The 22,134-nt window shown below is 37.5% G+C and overlaps 1 protein-coding gene across 1 annotated transcript in view; it reads right to left on the bottom strand.

Annotated features, from left to right (window-relative positions):
• Positions 1–7,205, bottom strand: part of LOC118934470 (kelch-like protein 4) — a 98,025-nt gene extending 90,820 nt beyond the window's left edge. Inside the window, 1 exon segment of the mRNA XM_057495364.1 lies at positions 7,134–7,205. Within this exon segment, the coding sequence (XP_057351347.1) occupies positions 7,134–7,205 (72 nt within the window).
• Between the last annotated feature and the right edge of the window lie 14,929 nt (positions 7,206–22,134).

Here is a 22,134-nt window from a genome sequence, read left to right as displayed (position 1 = left end):
GGTTTCCTTTCATGAGACTGGAATCACCCTCCTTGAGAGTTCCTGTGGGAAGGTGGGGCTTGTGGGAGAGATACCCCGAAATCTGGGGACTTTTATGAGGGGCTGCCTTCTCTTTCTACATTCCTCTGCCAAGAATATGGAGGCCTGGAGTCGGTGACATATCTCCCTGACACAAAGCAGAAAGACTTTCCTCACACATATTTCAACTAGAGACTGGCTTTTTTACAAGTCGGGCTCAGGCTTCAGCTTGGTCACAGTCTAGCTCAGTGATGCCAGAAAATGCCTCTAGAGTGTGGAATGGGCAAGGTGTCTTGAGTCCTATGCCTGTATGATCTAGGAGGTTTAAATGTGTAGCCTGTGTAAGGTCCTGAAGCCAGGTAAGGGGCCTGAATGTGGGGTCCACCTCGAAAACCTCATTTAAACTACACAAGATTAAGTGGCGCAGTCCCAAAAGGCCTCCTGGAATGAAGAGGAGGGGAACTCTTCCCAAGGCCAGAGATAGAAGTCAGACAGAGGTTGCCAAGGACAACTGTGAGGGAGGGAGTCAGTACTCTTAAACACTAGTTCCTGCCACTGCCTGGGAATTATCCTGCTAGTCACCCACTGTAGGAAATCACATTTATGAGATAGAGACAAAAAGTGCAGTGTTAGAGTCAGGAGTAAAAGTGAAGTGTGGATCTCCAACCTTGAAACGGTAAGCACTGGTTCCGTGAAATTGATGGAGGAGTCAAAGGCACACATAGAGTGTGTAAAGGAAGTAGGGAGCACCTCTGCCTCACACGAAGGCCAGGGAGACCTGAAGAAGCAGGCTGAAAGTCAGAGAGAGAGAGGGAGAGAGGGAGACACTCCCCATGGATACCCGATTGGGCAGTCAGGGCCGGATTCCAAACACGTGGACCTTTGAGAAGCCGCTGAAGTGTAGCCTCAGCCGGGACTCTTGCAATCGTCCATGGCTTTCCTCAGTCCCTCGCATCCAAGGAGAGCTTCTGAAAGGGGATCCTGGCCTCCACTCAGTTGACTTTCCCAGCTCCCAAGGGAGATGGGGGATCCACTGAGGAAAATGCAGGAGAACCTGTCACTCGAGACTTGAGATTGGCAGCCAAGCCAGTCCTATTTAAATGGCTGACAAGTGCCCAATGTTGCGTGCCATAGACGGCTTCCTTGTATAAGGGGAGTGAAAGATAAAGGAGAACTCGGATGCCAATACTCACCTCTGAAGATATCCTGGCAGAGCCCACAGAACTGATGCTGGAGCTCTTGTTAATGGAGTTGAAGAATGAACTTCGTGAACGAGCAAGGTAGGAGATTTACAGAGAAAGTTTTCTTCAGGATAAGAAAAAATACGGAATTCCCCACAGGTGCAGTGAGGGGCAGAACTGCTGCTTGGAGTCTTGGTGTCCAGGGTTTTATGTGTGTTGCAGTGGGAGTTTCCTGTAGGTTCAGCCAGAATGCCAGGTATGTTTTAACCTGTCTCTATTGTAAACTAATGAGCCTATGTAACTATAGTCATCAGGCTGTTCCATATCTCTGGGTCCCTGTGGTGGGGTACATTGTTACATTGTTTCAACCTCAAACACTCTGTTCTTGCTCTACATTCCTGAAGGAAGCCTCAGTAAGACTTTGTCCTTTTCCAGGGCCCACACTGTACTCTAACTGGGCAGGAGTTACTCTCTGCTGTCTCCCTATCTCACCTGCACCTGTTGGGAGTTCTGTATTTTCTCTTATCCTGAATAAAACTTTCTCTGTACATCCCCTACCTTGCTCGTTCATGAAGTTCATTCTTCAACTTTGCGAACAAGAACACCAGCATCACTACCAAGAATGCTGTATAAGAGGGCAAAGGTGAGCTTACAAAATTTTGAAATCAAGACTCAAGGGAGTTTCAGAGTGATATGAATGAATCTGATAACAGGAGGCTAAGAACTGGCCTGACTGAGTCATTTTGGCAGATAGAGCAAAGACCCGGTCAAATATGTCACATCTCAGTGAAAAACAAAATACCAGATCCCTCTGCTCTAGATATATAGACATTTACACCCTACTCTAATCTTAAATTGTACTGTTTGGGGGATTGAGTTTGTTTTCCTCAGTTCTTGCCCCCTCCACAACAAAGAATTGAAGGGCAGAAACATGGTAGTGAAGTGGAACAAAGGTTTTATTTGAATACACTCTAAGGAAAGAACAGGCCAGAGTCAAGAAGGCAAAGGCAGGTTTACTTGAATAAAGCAGAGAGGAAGGAAAGCTCATTGATGAGAACTTGCAAGCTCAAATCAGAGCTCTCAGTAACCCCTCCCTACTTATCTGAAATACGACAGAGAGAGTGAAGACTTGTGCTTAAAGTCTGGAAAATAGAATTGAAATAGCAAAATGATGAAGACACCACTGGAAGAGCATAAACGCAGAACATAAAATGCTGAGCATTAAGAAACCTTTTAAAAACACACACTCTAAGAAAGGAGAGTGCGGGCAGCCTCAAAGAGGAGGTGCAGTTAAGGGCTTTGGGTTCTGTCCAGGCTTTCAAGAATGGGGCAAAGAGTAGGATTGGAGGTTTTTGGATGTAGGCTTGACTCGTGCTCTAATATCTCTCTCCAATGAGGCATTATGCCACTATCCACAATCAGTCCTCTGGATAATTCTGCAGCATAAGCTTCTTGTTCTTCTTCAAGATAGTGGCTATCCCCAAGTAGTGGGAACTTATCAGTTAAGATGCTTGCCTTGCCTTAAGATAGGGTATGTTATTGTCTGATTACTAAAGAATATGTTAAATATTTAACTTCTAAAAGTTCTGCTTTTAAAGTGTAACTTTAGCCTTAAGACAGATTCCCTCCTGTTGTTACTATACTATTTATATTTTGGCATTTTTAGGAAAATTAATCATGGTGCTTGTCCCATGTCTGCCCTATCTCACATACATTAGCTAGAGCAAGTCTCAAGGTCAGCTCAGATTCAGAGCATGTGGAATGAACTCACAGTGCAAAGGGCGTTAACTGTAAGTCCTTTCTGGCTCTCTGGCTTTATCTGATTAACTCCCTGAGTTCTTGGGCCCCACCCTCTTCTCATCCAGCTCAGATTTGTCTTTATGCTTAACAATACTGCGTTTGGGGAGATGAAGGAGAAGCAGGATTGTGTAGAGCTGAGAATTTAACTAAACAGACCAATAAAAAAACCCTGAGAAGTAATTATATAACCATTAGTGGGGAAGATTATGTTTACACTATTAAGCGGTAATAGTGACCTTGAAGGCCTTGCTAATTTCATTCATACACGCATTTTTAGATACATTTTTGCACATCTGTGTTTATGACAATCAAATTTAATTATACTATAATTAGTATCAAAAGACCATCGCCAAATAAATGTACAACAATAAATGAATGGTTGAATTAATTAACACATATCCATAAATAGAATATTAAAACAGTATTTTAAAAACAAGTCTCTTCAACAAATGTGCTGCAACAATTGGAGAGCATGAACAAAGTTAAGTCAAAATGGGTCATTTACCAAAATACACTGAGGAGGAGTGGGCCTTACAGAAAGAGGGTCCAGAAGTATGTGCAATGATTCCCCACAATTCTCTGACAGAGAGCTGGAATGCACATTCACAGAGTGGATTTAATAAGTCCTTCACAGATGATGGCTGCTATTGATATGAAATTGAAACAAAGAAACTAGAGGTTACATAGTTCTGAGAGAAATTAGAGTTATAGTCCAGGCTGAGATTAACACCTCATTAAAACCTTGGTACTTTGCTGAAATATCAGGAAGTCTAAGCATTAGGCAAAAGGATTCACCTCTATAGCAGAGGTCTGTGACATTTTTTGTAAACATGCAGTGTATTAATTTGTTAGGGCTTCTGTACAAAATACTATTGTTAGGTGGACATAAACCACAGAAATTGATTTTTCACAGTTTTTGGACGCTAGAAATCCAACACCAAAGTGTCAGCAAGTTTAAGATCTCCTGCTCCCTGTGTTCTCAGATGATTTTTTCTTCATTAGAACACATCTACCATCTCTTTTTGTGTCCAGATCTCCTCTTATTATTATAAGGACACCAGTCACATTGAAATAGGTGTAACTTAATCACCTATTTTTAAAGGCCCTGCCTTCAAATACAGTCATCTTCTGAGGCACTTCTGATTAAGACTTCAACCTGTGAAATTTTGGAGGGTCACAATTCAGCCCACAACAGCCAGATATAGAGATGAATTGTAAAATAAAACATACAGCAACATTACAGAATTAACCCCAAACATAACAATAACTTTTATTAAATATAACTAAACTAAATACTTCAAATAAAATGCATAGGTCATCAAACTAGTTAAAAATGCAAGACCCATTCAATGCCAACTTCAAAAGTTACACTTCAACGTACAGATTGTGAAAAAAAGTAAACCAACTACACAAATGTTAAGCATAAGATAGTTGGTATTACTATATTAATATCAAACAAAACATTCCAGAGCTAAAAAGAAACAGTTTACAATGATAAGATAAATTTAACAGAAACACAGCAATATTAAATATGTATGAATGATGCCAGGGTTCTTGTTTGCGGAACCGAAGAATGAACTTCACAAACACTCAAGGTAGGAAAGCAAGGCAGAGGCTTTTATTTAGAAAGTGAGAGGACAGAGCTCCTGGCTCACGTCAGGAGGGGACAAGAGAGCCTGTGATGGTGCATTGTCTAGGGGATTTATCATCAGTTGAGGATTTTCAGGAATATGGGTAAGGGCTAGGGGTGCAGACTTGTACCACCTGCCCTGCTCCCAAGGTGGGCTGGGTTGTTGTCTGTTTGCTAGGGATGTTTATAGTTGAGATACAGTGAAGTTACGGGTTATGCTGAGATACCCTTCTTTATTTGCAGAACACTCAAACATTCCAGGCCAAGTTGCTCCTGACCTTTTAAGCTTTAACTGATCTCACTGAAGATGTCTATATTCCTAGTCTGGTATCTTTACAGTAGAGAATTTGGTGTGACCTTGTCTTTGCATAATGTTTAACAGAGTTTCAATAGGGACCTCTTTGCACAGTTACATTGCTCTAACTATAAATATTCTGCCTTGCTTTTTCTGGAGGAACTCACCCTACTCTGACTACACCCATGGTCCCTGTCTCATGAATCTAATATCAGAGCTTCAAAAACATAAAACAAAAGTGGACAGAGCTCAAGGGAAAATAGACAAATCAATAATAATTTCAGGGATTGTAATGCCTCTTATGGAGAGGAACAAATAGGCAAAATGTCACTAGAACTATATAAGATCTGAACAGCATTGTTAATGACCTTGACCTAGATGACAATTTCAAATTTCTATAGCCTCAGAACAGCAAAATTCACATTCTTTTCAAGTACAGGTGAAGCATTCATCACAATAACCATGTGCTAGACCATAAGAAAACTCAGTATATTTGAAAAGGTTGGAATCCTACAGATTATGTTTTCTGACCATAATAAAATTAAATTAGACATCAGTAACAATAAATCAAGTATGCCTCAAGTAATCAGAATGTAAATGACACACTTCTAATAATCCACAGGTGATGTGAAATTAGAAAAAAATAAGTAATAATGAAAACATGTATCAAAATATATAGGATCCAGCTAAAAATAATGCTATCAGGAAATTTCTTTTATTAGAAGTTTATATTATGAAAGAACAACCTAAATTTCCACCAAAACAAGATAGACAAGGAAAAAATTAAACCCAAAGTAAATATGAAGAAAAAAAGGATAAGAATAAAAAACAATGAAATTGTAAACATACAAACAATAAAGGAAAATAGACACAGAAAGTGTTTTCTTGGAAAAATGGATAAATTAAAAAAAACCCTAGTGAAAATCAAGGAGGGAAAAGGGAGATAACCCAAATTACTCTCACTGGGAATGGAAGAGGAAATACAATTACAGATCCTAAAGATACTAAAAGAAAAAGAAAGAAATTTTATAAAAATCTTTATGCCAATATGATAAAATCTTAAATGACATTGACAACTTCCTTGAAAAAAAGCAACAGAATTAGAAATAGAATATCAACTCATTATCAAAAAAATTTCCACAAAGGGATCACTAGCTGTGTAGAAAATGATTACTAACAGCAAAGTAAATGAAAATCATAAGGTAGTGATGGTAATAAAATGTAAGACAATGAAAGTTTATGTCTTTGGCACTGGGAAAATACAGATTTAAAGGGAGAGGAACATCTGTTTTTACTTGGATCTGAGATCTGTGTGGTCAGAACAAAAACCGAAAAATTTCTTAGGATGAAAATTAAATATCTTTGACTAGACCATTAATGTTTATTGTTTTATTTTACATTCTGTTAGCACTTAACTGTTTCTACCTGTATACATATTATACATTTTTCTGCAGAGATTTTCAGTAAAATATGTCTGAACCAGGCAACTTGCTTTGTACTTAAGCTTCCAAATTTGACTAAATTTTTTGCCAATATGATAATAAAATAAAATTTGGATTTATTAATTTAAGCTAGTCAGAGGTATCACTGATATTTTGTTGATATTTTTAAGAAAAATTAAAATTAAAATTGCTGTTCTTATTTTCAGTTCAGCACCAGATTTTGGAATCCATAATTCAAAAACACTTCGGAGGATCCTTGTTTAACTATGTTAGTAAAGACTATTTCAAAAGAGAAATCAATGAAATACATGGAAATAAAAGGAAAATGAAAAAAAATAGTAAAATTGTAACTTTCACTATTTATAAAAATTATGAAAAAATTTAAAATATGAATTATATTATAAAATGTTGGGGAGAATTTCTTCTTTATTGCTGGAATATATATGAAATATGGAAGTACAGTAAATAACTTACAAAGACATGCCAAACAGTGACAGTTGACATAAGGCAACTTAATAAAACAGGAATTTCAAACACCAAAATTCTATTACACAGAGACAGTGAGATATTGCAAGTTTTCATCAAATATTCTTCTACTTCTATGCTTTGTAACATGTCTTAAGATAGATAATCACATTTTGAAGATGACCTATAATTCCAATTACAGTTTTTAACATCTACAATGACTAATGTTTTTCAGAACTTAATTACTTGATCTCTCTGAAAGATTCAACTCTATTGATTTCTTGATAATTTTTCTCACTTACCTTCAAAGCTTCAGTGACACAGCTTTTCCTGGTTCTCCTCTTATTACACATCCTCTCCTTAGTTGCTGTCATAGCTCTTTATAAAGGATTAGCTGGGGCTTGGACTAGAGGATAGATGGATGGAGACCTAGGAGATTGTGCTTGACTCAGGATCATTGGTCTAGGTCCATAAAGGAGGAGAAGAAACTGAAAGAAAAAAGGAGGGAGTGGAGGAGGAGGATGAAGAGGTAGAAATGTGACCAGCTCCCAAGACAATTAAATTGAACACAGACTGCTTTTATCTTAAGTATCTTAAGATTTCATAATTTTGTTTCCTATTATATGTTTTACAATCAATTGTTTGTTTAAAACCTGCTTCCCTGCAGTGGATTCCTTAAAAGATAGAAGCAAAAGTACATGAAATTTGCTGTTATATCTTAGTTAGAGCACAAAATGAGAGATATACTGACTGTAAGATAAATTCTAACCGAAATAAGCAGGCGACGAGACGCAACAAAGGGTCAGGCAGTTTATTTGAGCGCAATCCCAGGCGAGGTTCATTTGTTTATAATGGATGATGACTCGATCTGGCTACTTCCAGCTGACAAGGGGCCTCATGGGTTGGGGGGTTATCCATTTTTTTCTGAAGTGGAGTTGGCACCTGTGGAGCAGGATGGTGGCAAGACCAGAAGAGAAGGGGAACAGGATGGTGGAGAGAGAGAGAGAGAGAAGGAGGGGTGAGGACATGAACATTGAGGAAGGGAGCTGGCCCCCATGGTGGGCCTGGAGGAGCGGGAAGGGGGGTAGCCGAGATCCTCCACTGAGTCTATCAGAGAAAAGCCTCACCAGTAGAGATTGGCGGTCCTTGGCAGAGGCCTGGGCTAACAAAACTTGGGAAGGAGTACATTGAACACATAGATCTGCGCAGGCGCACAAAGTCCAAAAAGCCTGCACATATGGGATTTCACTCCACTTTCCCCTCCAGTGGCAATAATTAGTCAAGTCGGTGAGGAGGCCAATATCGAAAGTTCCCTCAGGGGGCCAGCAAGATTGGTTGTCCAAGGGATACTGAGGCCAGGCCTGAGAGCAAAGGAAGACTAGCTTCCATTTGTGAACTTACGGGACAAATATAGAGTAGCCAAATTAGAAATGAGACACTGCAACGGGGTCTGAGCCTCCGCTTTTGAAGGCTGGTTCCCCATGTCTGCATCACCCCCCAACTAATCCCGCTGAGAGGAGCACCCAGCGTCCTATGCATGCCAAGTCAGGGGAGGCGTCCTGGGAGCCTAGGTGAGGGACGTCTCCCACACTGCAGGGCCAGGGGCAGGCCAGATGCCAGCAGACATCCTGGGGCCTGGGTTAGGGATGTCTCCCGCACCGCAGGGCCAGGGGCGTGCTGGATGCCCACAGAGGGTGGGCCGGATGCCCAGGGGCCAGATGCCCCAACCTGGACATAGCTACGATTTCGAAAGGACCTGGTGAAGTGGAGTTAGGAAGGGAAGCAGACCGGGGGAAACTGAGGGACTCACCGGAAAATAGTCCATGCAGAAGAGAGCAGGCTGAGGTCCCGGGGCAAGGAAGGAGGGGGCAGGGCCACTGATGGCCAGTCAGGGCACTATGCTCACACCCCATCCCGGGTTTCAGCACCAAATGTAAGATAAATTCTAACCGAAATAAGCAGGTGACAAGAGGCAACAAAGGGCCAGACAGTTTATTTGAGCGCAATCCCAGGCAAGGTTCACCAGTCTGCACTGGGACAGGCTGGAGAAGTTGTGCAACTAGATAGGCTGGGATATTTATAAGCACAGGAAAGGAAGGAGGAGTGGGCCATGCCAGGGGTATGTGGGGAATTTTTATTGGCTCAGAGTCGGGTAATGGACAGCCAGAGGTGTCCTCCTTCTGGATGGAGGGGGTCTGCATCCGGGGTTTGTCGGCACTTCACGGGACTGGAATCTAGGAAGAGCTGTCAGTTCCTTCCTTATATGGCACAGTGCTATTTGGTGCTGTCTTTGTTCCACTTGCACTGTCCCTGCTTTCCTCCCTCCTGTACCTCTAGCCTTACACTGACTCCATTAGTTTTCTACTAAGAATGCAAATAAGGAAAAGGACAGGCCAATTATCATAGTCTATAGAAGAAACAGCAAAATAAATGTCTACAGGTTGTACCATTGGTAACTGGCACCTTTGGAGTGCTTCTGGGTTAAAAGCAGTACCAAAAGACCAGTTACAATACTGGCATGAGACCCCCTTTGATTTCTAACTGCTATTGTAGCATTTTTTTATCTCAATGTCTTGACTTACATGTATATCTTAATCTAGTGTGAAGCAGGCCATAAAATCTTTGACACTGATAGTAAAATAACTGAATAATCACTTTAGTTATAAAACAAAGTTTGCAAATAGTTTGCTTTTCATATAAATTGAGCAGACTAAAGATTACCTCTATAGTAATGTTGTTGTCACTAACTTGAATTTTGATACTCTTCCTCTAATGGAAAAGAAACAAGTGACTAGATTGCCAGGTGTTCATTATCCATCACCTTCACTGTGACCAGAGCAGGTTGTTTTATATATATGAACAACACATGTCATGTCTCTAATGCCAGAGCAGAGTTTGAGAATCAATAAAATACAAAGCTGACTCTAATCCTCACCAGCTAGACCCTTGAGCTCTGTTATTTGAATAGGTTACACAGTCTCAGGCCTGACTTGTGAGAGGAATCAAATGAACAAAGCAAAAGTATCTCTACTATGAACATGTTTAGACACACATGCATGGGGAGACATTTAATGAAGGGAACATATCCCTTTTTCTTCACCCAAAAATATTAAAAACAAATAGGACATCTCTGCTTAAGACATAGAGCATTTATCAAATTTTCATGATTTTTAATCTAGTAAACTCACTGTTTTTGCCTAAGAACCCTTAAAAATACCCTATCCAATCTCCTGAAAAATTCCTTCCTGTGTAAGTATAGCAATGTATACATGTTCCTTTCAGTTTTAAAATCCTTAATCAATCAGTTAAATTATTAATATGAGTCACCTTACTTGAAAGACTGAATTCAGTAAAAAATATTGTTACCATTCCTAGATTTTATGTTAAGTCTGTTGTTATTTCTATACTTTTCCATTTCAGTAAGAATATGAATTGGAGGAAAAAAAATTGGAGAAAATATTTTAGAAATCTCTGGAGAATAAAAATCTTTACATGGTAAAAGAGCAATTTTGAGTTCCACAAAATGGTCATACTTTAAAAAAAAGAGGATGGGAATGTCATAAATAATTAATAATTACGGAGGGAAAGGAAATATAAAAATAGAAGAATAGAAAATACTTATACAAATATGCATGCATGTGTGTGTATTTGCATTAACCCTGAGCTTTAGGGTTATTTTTAGAATGATATTATATAATACAGTATTGGACTATTTATAAAATAAATAAAATATGCTATTTTTTGGAAAGAACATGCTTCTGGCACATCAGCTGTAAGATAGATATTTTGAACTCTTATATGGAGATTAATTCCAATTAAGCATTCACATGCTTTCAGGGCATTATTTAAACAGGACCATTTAAAAGCAGAAGGATGGAAGAGGAGGGTATGGATAGGAAATGACAGATGATAGGCAAAGCATTGACGTATCCTGCCCTCATCTCTCTCTTCTCCTCTCCTCCTTCAGCATCAACCCTGGAATGGCAGTCTGATTATCACCTAGTGTTACAGTGATAGTCTCAGTCAAAGAAGATAAGCAATTAGAAAAATGTATCAAAAGTAATTTTTGTGATTTTTTCCAAAATGAATATAATATTTCCCTTGAACAAAGGTGATACAAATATGAAACAATACAGAAAAATATGAGTGAGATTAAATTCACCTACAATGCCACCCAGCAGAGATAAGCACTGTTAATATCTTTTTGCTCTGTTATTAATTTGAGATCATTTATTTTTACTGAAGTAACATTGATATACAATACTTTTTGGTTTCAAGTATACAACATTGTGATTCAACAGTTATACATTATTAAATGCTCACCCCAACTAGTGTAGTTATTATCTGTCAAAATACAAAGATGTTACAGAAACATTGTCTATATTCTTTATACTATACTTACATCCCTGTGACTAATTTATATTATGATTGAGATTTGTCTTGTTACATATATTTCTGGACTTTATTCTTTACACAGACACATAATAATTACATCATCAAATGGATTACATTATGTATCCTGCTTTTATCCCTGGAAAAATATTTTGGGCCTCTGTTGATATAAAAAATATTGGCTGGTATCATTTTTGATGACATATATCACTTTAACGGGCTGAGAGAATTCCATGATATGATTATTTCATTATTTTTAAATTAATTCTCTTTTGATAGTCACTTTTGCTTCCAAATTTTCAGTAGCTTCTACAAACATTTTATATATACAGTCATTTCTTAAAATGGAAACTTGCACAGAATCTCAATATTCAAAACACGCAATTGTTCAAATGTTCTTGTTGAAGCAGGGAATGGGATTGTGAGCTTCACATTTTCAGTTTATTCCTCCATTCGTGTACACAGGAAATAGCCCCTGAAGGGGTACCATGAAACCATGAAATGTCTCTGCAGCTCTGGGCACCCAGTCTTAAAACCAATGTCATAAAACATGCTTCACTCAATTTCCTAGTGCTTACATCTGTACACACTTGTCAAATTATTTTTGTGAGATAAGATTCATAGAACTACTGAACTAATGAATGTGTAGTTTTCATTTTGATACAGTTTACCAACTTCACTCTAGAAAATGTATATCAATTTATACCCCTTTGATATTTATTTGCATATATTTGTTTACTGATGAGGTTGATCTGGTGAGGTTGAATCTTTTTTTCTGTTTATTGAACATTTGTGCAAAGCACATAGTACATTCCCAGTAAGTATTTACAGAATTGATGAATTTATAGTTTTTTTCTGTTAATTGTTCTATTTATTTTAATATTGTCATTTTTCTTCTTTCATATACACCGATGTATGTAAGAAGTTCTTTTGTAGCAAGGATATTAACCTCATTTTTTCCATTTTCTTGATCAACTTTTAACGTGGTGGGTTTCTTTATTTACGTATATTTTGAAATTTTGTGTACTCATTTACCAATCTCATGGTTTTTTCCTTTTGGTATCTTGTGTTAAACACACTTACTTTCAAGCAATAAACAAAATAGTCACCTATATTTTTTTTCATTTCTAATATCTGAAAGATGATCTATATTCATGGGACAAATTTTGAAGCCCTTTTCAATCTAGTATAATAATAAATGCACTACTGATTTAACAAAACAGAAAACCATGTCATTGGTAAATGGACTTAGTGACAATTGCCTTAAATATGCATTTCATTGTGACATGCATAGAATTTTGCCTTGGCTAGTCCACTAGCAAAGTGTTTATCTTTGTTAATTTTCCTCTTCAACCACTAGTATCCTGTTGTTTAGAGTCTGAGTTTGTGTGATAAAACAATCTCATCAAATGTCTTTAGTAGCTGAAATTGCTAGGCAGGCAGGATTAGGTTGGGAAAGGTTATCAATTAATTTCATGGAATTACTATTTCAGTAAACTCCTGTGGTTCATATATCAAATCACAACCGTGATCCTAAATTGCAATTATAATTTTAGGAAGTTCCAGCATTTAGGGGACTGTTTTAGGTCTTCAAAGCTTCCTTTCAGGCAAGATGGAGTTGTAACACAGGTAAGCCTATTAGCAGGTAAGAAAATACAGTTTCCCAGTTTTAAATTCTCATTAAGTAGTGTGTGCACAATGGTGTTTTGTACTGAAAGGAGAACAGATGTACAGATGTGATATTATCACTCAAGTGTGTAAAGGGCACCTAAAGGATGCAAAAGAAAATTCTCAGTGGCAATTGAGAAATGAACTATTTAAATTTTAGGCCCCAGAGAGAAAAAATATATATAAGTTAAACTCAATCCCTGATGAATATGATTTCTCCCCTTCCTTCCCCTCAAACACATATCTGTGTTATTGTTCAAAAAACTTTTTACTACATGACCTTTTTAATTAGGCACAAATTCTATCAGTATGGTATTTGGAGTTCATCAGCCATCCTAATACTATTAGAGTTCAGCATCTCGAAGGAAAAGCTGAGATTTCATTGGGCAGGATATCAAAGAAGATATGGATAAGTAAGTCATTATGGAACCATTGACTTCACTTTGAGATAGATTATATATGAAGTTTGTTTGTAGGGGTGGAAGTTTTAAAGGCTAACTGAGGATGTTGGTTAACAGGGAGAGCAATAGGAAAATGTGCCAATTAGGGAAGAGCAAACTCAATTATTAGACATGTTGAGTTGTAGAAAACAAAACATCCAAGTTAGGATGTCTTTCATTAAGTGCAGCTATTTCAGTGGAGATTGATGAGAGGGTTAGCAGTCATCTATATAAAAGATGAGTATTGAAACTGTGAAAATGGATTCATTTTTCTAACACTAAGGAAAAAGAGGAAATGAGTTAGTTCAGTGAGAATGAAAAATAATCCCCTTTAAATTCATTTATGATTGTGTTTTTCTACCTCATGCATGCATTCAGATATCACCAATGGCCTTCTACTTGCTATGCCATGACAATGATTCAGGAATATGTAGTGGTTGAGTGTTTTCTTATTTTTCTACGTTGAGTTTCATATCATATTTTAGTGTTCCTGAATCAACATTCATTTCAGCTTTGCTGACCTTACAGAGCAATTAAGATTATGCAGATGAGAAGTATCCTTATTCAAAAATCAGCAGGAAACTCCATATACCAAAGGTTTATTTCATGCTAGAAAACAATCCTGAAGCAAGCTAGGGATATAAGATGGCTTACAGTGCAACTGTTTAAATTTCTCTCACCTTTCAACATAATAGTAAAATCTGACTGTCTAGGCAAGTTTCTAAATATTATTTTCTATAATATACATCTGTTAGGTTTTCCTGTGTTCAAAAGTGGCCTCCTAGTCACCATAGATTTATCTTGCCCTCCATTTAAAGGACCTTGTGAACATTCATCAGGAAGTAAATTAATGAGATTATAGTTCTAAATCACAGTAGTTTACTACTGACATTTAGATTTAGCAAGTAATTTATAGTAAACAAACACCTGAGCTTGAAATAATCTATGGTCAGCAGAAAGTTTATCTTGAGGAAAAGATAAACATTTTAAACTTCAGAAAATATTTTTCCCTGCCAAATGAAATAGACAATTGCTGTCATTTTCACTAAAATGAATGGATTAAGCAGAGAAATCATAGTGGCAAGATTATTGTCATAAAAACAGACTCTAAGTACCTTAAATTCTGCCAACATTAAAATCATATGTCTTTTTATAGATTACATAGTATTTCACTATGAAACTACATGAGATTGGTAAAAACAACTTGTGAGAGGGAGCTTTGAGACCACAAAGGTCTTGTTTCTAGTAGACATTTAATAGATATGGAGTACCAGAAAAAATAATATGTCCATTTTTATAGAAATTCAGGATAAACATTGAAACATAAACAAAACCTTTAAATCAGTTATTTTCCAGGGAATAATACTAAAACTACATGAAAAGAAGCATCTGTGCGGTACCATTCCCTTCAAATAAGTACATGGTTTCTCATTGTAAAATGGTTTCATTCATCATTCTATGTAATGAATGAATAAGACCTGCTAGAGCAATTGACCATTTTAGGAAATTAAGGACAATTAGTTCTGATATATGTACAAAAATTTTACAAATAACACAAAGAACTGTCAATGGACAATAATTATAAAAAGACAATTGGCAAAAAGTACATGGAATGTAATGAAAATCTCATTTCCTAGTATGGGAATCATATCTCTACATGAAGAAATGTATTTTAAGGATGGACTAGTGAATACTTGGTAAAGTGAATGAGATTCCCAAGGAAGATTTTGGAGGAAGGGTGGACAGTGTGGATAACCTTTTCTCTAACAGGAAAATTCAGCTAAGTAGAAGCTTTTATGTTTTGAATGTTGTATACAATTTAAGGGCCATTGTTGAACTGCTCAAAAAAGCCCAGGGGGTCTAGATGCAGGTGGAGAAATAAAAAATGAAAGGAAGAAGAAATCCTATTGTAAGGTGTTTTAGGGAAAAAATGGATGCATCTAATGCGAGCATTAATAAAGTTATTCTGTATGATAACCCTTGTCTCTCTCTAATATGATATCTTTAGTAAAAAACAGTTTCTAGTAAGTTACAGAATTGAATCATTTCTTCAGAGAAACAGTCAAATATTTAGCACAGCTTGAGGATGAGAATGGAGTGACAATAGAGGCTCCACTCACAGGAATCCAGTCACGACTGAGTTACACACATGGACCTTTAGTGGAGTATATATCTTATAGTATAATGGTAATAATAATAATAATAATAAGAAGAAGAAGAAGAAGAAGAAGAAGGTGTAAGAGATATGATGTTCACAGTGTTGCACAAAGAATGTCTTATCATTTATGTTTCTCTTCAATGAAAAATCCATTAATTTTGTCTTACACTCAGTTTTTTAAAAATACAACTTCTTTGAGTTATAATTAACATATACATATTTGACATATTTGGGCACATAGTCTGTTGACATATGTTGGATACAGATACTATCTTTTCTCTTGGGTAAAATAGGGTTGATGGATGTTTAAATTTATAAGAGATTGCTGAAGTGCTTTCCTAAATGGTTTAACCATTTTATGTGCCCATCACCAGTTCATGAGGGTTACAGTTGTTCCACAAAAGAATACATTTTAAACTCAGGCTTCTACTGGGAAAAGACTATTGCAACCAAAGAGAGCAGAATAAAATGATCATGCATTCACACAGTAGTCAAAGGTGTACCAAGAAATCAGAAGTCTGACTAAGGAGAGAAACACAGAGAGAATATAATTTAGGAAAGGCAAACCATTTCAAAGTAATCAGTAAAAGAGGCAAGCCACAAGTAATAGGGGTAATATTTTGAAATATGTGTGGAGTGGGTACTGTTATATCTATGAGAAGCAGTTAAAAGTACCTGGTAGGATACTGAATTGCTTTAGTACACTTTGACTCTGTCATTTCCAGTGGGAAATTGTTTACTTCTCTATGTGTCAATTTCTTATTGGTAAAATGGGAATAGGAGTATATATCTTATAGTATAATGGTAATAATAATACTAAGAAGAAGAAGAAGAAGAAGAAGAAGAAGAAGAAGAAGAAGAAGAAGAAGAAGAAGAAGAAGAAGAAGAAGAAGAAGAAGAAGGAGGAGGAGGAGGAGGAGGAGGAGGAGGAGGAGGAGGAGGAGGAGGAGGAGGAGGAGGAGGAGGAGAAGTGGGAGGGGGAGGAGAAAAGTAAAATCAATAGGGAGAGGGTTAGGGCAAGTTTTTTTTTTTTTTTTGTAATTTTTTTTTTATTTTATTTTTTTTTTATTGAAGGGTAGTTGACACACAGTATTACATTACATTAGTTTCAGGTGTACAACACAGTGATTCAACATTTATATACATGATAATTCTAAGTACCAGCTATCACCATACCAAGTTGTTACAATATTTTGACTATATTCCTTATGCTATACATTACATCCCGGTTGCTTATTTATTTTACAATTGGAAGTGTGTACTTTTTCTTGGTTGTTGTTGTTAGGGCATCTCTCATTTTTATTGATCAAATGGTTGTTAACAACAATAAAATTCTGTATAGGGGAGTCAATGCTCAATGCACAATCATTAATCCACCCCAAGCCTAATTTTCGTCAGTCTCCAATCTTCTGAAGCATAACGAACAAGTTCTTACATGGAGAACAAATTCTTACATAGTGAATAAGTTACATGGTGAACAGTACAAGGGCAGTCATCACAGAAACTTTTGGTTTTGCTCATGCATTATGAACTATAAACAGTCAGTTCAAATATGAATACACATTTGATTTTTATACTTGATTTATATGTGGATACCACATTTCTCTCTTTATTATTTTTAATAAGATGCTGAAGTGGTAGGTAGATACAACATAAAGGTAGAAAACATAGTTTAGTGTTGTAAGAGAGCAAATGTATATGATCAGGTGTGTGCCTGTAGACTATGTGTTAATCCAAGCTAGACAAGGGCAATAAAACATCCACATATGCAGAAGATTTCTCTCAGAACAGGGGGGGTGAGGTTCTAAGCCTCACCTCTGTTGATCCCCAATTTCTCACCTGATGACCCGCCAGCGACTGTGCCTGTCTTAGGTTGTTCCTCCCTTGAGGAATCTTACCCGTCTCTGGCTAACCAGTCATCTTCCGGGGCCACACAGGGAAATGTTAAGTTGGTAAGTGAGAGAGAAGCCTTATTGTTTGAAATGGTTAGCTTTTTATTTCTTTGCATATTTATGCCCTGTGGCTTCTATGCCCAGCATTTGTCTTGAGGTATCTTTACCACTTGGAGGAGTTATGATACTCGGTAAATTTGATATGAGGCACGAATTCTATTTAAGAATTCGTTGTAATTAGGAAGGAAGAAGAAAAGCTATAGAAGTAGCAGGCGGGAGAAAACATGGGAAGATTGATTATTTCTTTGACATATCTTCTTGTAGAGTAACTTCAGCATGTATATATTTTAAGCTACTACTTAAATTGCGCACACACATTAACATAATAGGAGTATAGTTACATAACCAAAGCATACCTGTAATTACCAGCCATCTCCAGTGAAACCAAGAAAACCAGTTAGGCACCCTAGGCATTTGTGAAAACTTATCAATGATATGATGGTTATTATCTAACTGAATTTGAATAGTTTGAGAAAAATCAGACAAATTAAAACAACCCATTCCTGGGCACTGTTCACATCCCATATGTTCTTTTAACAGTAAATAGTCTGTAGTTGTAAGATTTTGGAGCGCTACAATTTGCACTTCTCCTAATTCTTGGTTGAGTTCCAACAGTATAGATCCAGTCAAATTTGTTGTTTTACTGTATGCACAGGCCAGCTTAGATATCTCCTTCATTCCCATGGCAAGTCCAGGAGCTGGTGGGATGAGTGCATCTACAGCTGTAGCAGTGCGTGGATCTTTGTTGGGGTTTTTTGATGATCATCTTCTGGCATGAGTCTTCCCGAGAGTGCTGATGTTGGAAGTTCTCTTTCATATCGTTTCTTAGTTCATTTTCGGGGTAGCCAAATTAGGCTTTGATCCTCTGTATAAACACAAACAGACCCTTTGCCTACACTTTTATATGTCCTTTATATTATTGTGTAGAACTCATTAGAGGTCACCACATAGGAACTGCATTTTTTTTTTTTTAATCATTAATCTACACTTACATGACGAATACTTACGAATACTTTGTTTACTAGGCTCTCCCCTATACCAGGTCCCCCCTATATACTCCTTTACAGTCACTGTCCATCAGCGTAGCAACCTGTTGTAGAATCACTACTTGTCTTCTCTGTGTTGTACAGCCCTCCCCTTTCTCCCACCCCGCTATGGATGCTAATCTTAATACCCCCCTACTTCTCCCCCCCTTATCCCTCCCTACCCACCCATCCTCCCCAGTCCCTTTCCCTTTGGTACCTGTTAGTCCATTCTTGAGTTCTGTGATTCTGCTGCTGTTTTGTTCCTTCAGTTTTTCCTTTGTTCTTATATTCCACAGATGAGTGAAATCATTTGGTATTTCTCTTTCTCTGCTTGGCTTGTTTCACTGAGCAAAATACCCTCCAGCTCCATCCATGTTGCTGCAAATGGTTGGATTTGCCCTTTTCTTATGGCTGAGTAGTATTCCATTGTGTATATGTACCACCTCTTCTTTATCCATTCATCTATCGATGGACATTTAGGTTGCTTCCAATTCTTGGCTATTGTAAATAGTGCTGCGATAAACATAGGGGTGCACTGATCTTTCTCATACTTGATTGCTGCATTCTTAGGGTAAATTCCTAGGAGTGCAATTCCTGGGTCAAATGGTAAGTCTGTTTTGAGCATTTTGATGTACCTCCATACTGCTTTCCACAATGGTTGAACAAGTTTACATTCCCACCAGCAGTGTAGGAGGGTTCCCCTTTCTCCACAGCCTCGCCAACATTTGTTGTTGTTTGTCTTTTGGATGGCAGCCATCCTTACTGGTGTGAGGTGATACCTCATTGTAGTTTTAATTTGCATTTCTCTGATAATTAGCGATGTGGAGCATCTTTTCATGTGTCTGTTGGCCATCTGTATTTCTTTTTTGGAGAACCGTCTGTTCAGTTCCTTTGCCCATTTTTTAATTGGGTTATTTGTTTTTTGTTTGTTGAGGCGTGTGAGCTCTTTATATATTCTGGACGTCAAGCCTTTATCGGATGTGTCATTTTCAAAGATATTCTCCCATACTGTAGGGATCCTTTTTGTTCTATTGATGGTGTCTTTTGCTGTACAGAAGCTTTTCAGCTTAATATAGTCCCACTTGTTCATTTTTGCTGTTGTTTTCCTTGCCCGGGGAGATATGTTCAAGAAGAGGTCACTCATGTTTATGTCTAAGAGGTTTGTGCCTATGTTTTCTTCCAAGAGTTTAATGGTTTCATGACTTACATTCAGGTCTTTGATCCATTTTGAGTTTACTTTTGTATATGGGGTTAGACGATGGTCCAGTTTCATTCTCCTACATGTAGCTGTCCAGTTTTGCCAGCACCATCTGTTGAAGAGACTGTCATTTCGCCATTGTATGTCCATGGCTCCTTTATCAAATATTAATTGACCATATATGTCTGAGTTAATGTCTGGATTCTCTAGTCTGTTCCATTGGTCTGTGGCTCTGTTCTTGTGCCAGTACCAAATTGTCTTGATTACTATGGCTTTATAATAGAGCTTGAAGTTGGGGAGTGAGATCCCCCCTACTTTATTCTTCTTTCTCAGGATTGCTTTGGCTATTCGGGGTCTTTGGTGGTTCCATATGAATTTTTGAATTATTTGATCCAGTTCATTGAAGAATGTTGCTGGTAGTCTCATAGGGATTGCATTAAATCTGTATATTGCTTTGGGCAGGATGGCCATTTTGACGATATTAATTCTTCCTAGCCATGAGCATGGGATGCGTTTCCATCTGTTAGTGTCCCCTTTAATTTCTTTTAAGAGTGACTTGTAGTTTTCAGAATATAAGTCTTTCACTTCTTTGGTTAGGTTTATTCCTAGGTATTTTATTTTTTTTGATGCAATTGTGAATGGAGTTGTTTTCCTGATTTCTCTTTCTGTTGGTTCATTGTTGGTATATAGGAAAGCCACAGATTTCTGTGTGTTGATTTTGTATCCTGCAACTTTGCTGTATTCCGATATCAGTTCTAGTAGTTCTGGGGTGGAGTCTTTAGGGTTTTTTATGTACAGTATCATGTCATCTGCAAATAGTGACAGTTTGACTTCTTCTTTGCCAATCTGGATTCCTTGTATTTTTTTGTTTTGTCTGATTGCCGTGGCTAGGACCTCTAGTACAATGTTAAATAACAGTGGGGAGAGTGGGCATCCCTGTCTAGTTCCCGATCTCAGCGGAAATGCTTTCAGCTTCTCACTATTCAATATAATGTTGGCTGTGGGTTTTTCATAGATGGCCTTTATTATGTTGAGGTACTTGCCCTCTATTCCCATTTTGCTGAGAGTTTTTATCATGAATGGATGTTGAACTTTGTCAAATGCTTTTTCAGCATCTATGGAGATGATCATGTGGTTTCTGTCTTTCTTTTTGTTGATGTGGTGGATGATGTTGATGGACTTTCGAATGTTGTACCATCCTTGCATCCCTGGGATGAATCCCACTTGGTCATGGTGTACGATGGTTTTGATGTATTTTTGAATTCGGTTTGCTAAAATTTTGTTGAGTATTTTTGCGTCTACGTTCATCAGGGATATTGGTCTATAGTTTTCTTTTTTGGTGGTGTCTTTGCCTGGTTTTGGTATTAGGGTGATGTTAGCTTCATAGAATGAGTTTGGGAGTATCCCCTCCTCTTCTATTTCTTGGAAAACTTTAAGGAGAATGGGTATTATGTCTTCCCTGTATGTCTGATAAAATTCCGAGGTAAATCCATCTGGCCCGGGGGTTTTGTTCTTTGGTAGTTTTTTGATTACCGCTTCAATTTCGTTGCTGGTAATTGGTCTGTTTAGATTTTCTGTTTCTTTTTGGGTCAGTCTTGGAAGGTTGTATTTTTCTAGGAAGTTGTCCATTTCTCCTAGGTTTCCCAGCTTGTTAGCATATAGGTTTTCATAGTAGTCTCTAATAATTCTTTGTATTTCTGCGGGATCTGTTGTGATTTTTCCTTTCTCATTTCTGATACTGTTGATTTGTGTTGACTCTCTTTTCCTCTTAATAAGTCTGGCTAGAGGCTTATCTATTTTGTTTATTTTCTCGAAGAACCAGCTCTTGGTTTCATTGATTTTTGCTATTGTTTTATTCTTCTCAATTTTATTTATTTCTTCTCTGATCTTTATTATGTCCCTCCTTCTGCTGACCTTAGGCCTCATTTGTTCTTCTTTTTCCAATTTTGATAGTTGTGACATTAGACCGTTCATTTGGGATTGCTCTTCCTTTTTTAAATATGCTTGGAGTGCTATATACTTTCCTCTTAAGACTGCTTTTGCTGCGTCCCACAGAAGTTGGGGCTTAGTGTTGTTGTTGTCATTTGTTTCCATATATTGCTGGATCTCCATTTTGATTTGGTCATTGATCCATTGATTATTTAGGAGCGTGTTGTTTAGCCTCCATGTGTTTGTGAGCCTTTTTGCTTTCTTTGAACAGTTTATTTCTAGTTTAATGCCTTTGTGGTCTGAAAAGTTGGTTGGTAGGATTTCAATCTTTTGGAATTTACTGAGGCTCTTTTTGTGTCCTAGTATGTGGTCTATTCTGGAGAATGTTCCATGTGCACTTGAGAAGAACGTGTATCCTGTTGCTTTTGGATGTAGAGTTCTGTAGATGTCTATTAGGTCCATCTGTTCTAGTGTGTTGTTCAGTGCCTCTGTGTCCTTACTTATTTTCTGTCTGGTGGATCTGTCCTTTGGAGTGAGTGGT

This window comes from Manis pentadactyla, chromosome X, assembly GCF_030020395.1.
Source record: "Manis pentadactyla isolate mManPen7 chromosome X, mManPen7.hap1, whole genome shotgun sequence".
Classification (NCBI taxonomy): Eukaryota; Metazoa; Chordata; class Mammalia; order Pholidota; family Manidae; genus Manis; species Manis pentadactyla.
Note: the sequence above shows the minus strand (reverse complement) of the source record. Positions and strands in the feature narration are given on the sequence as shown.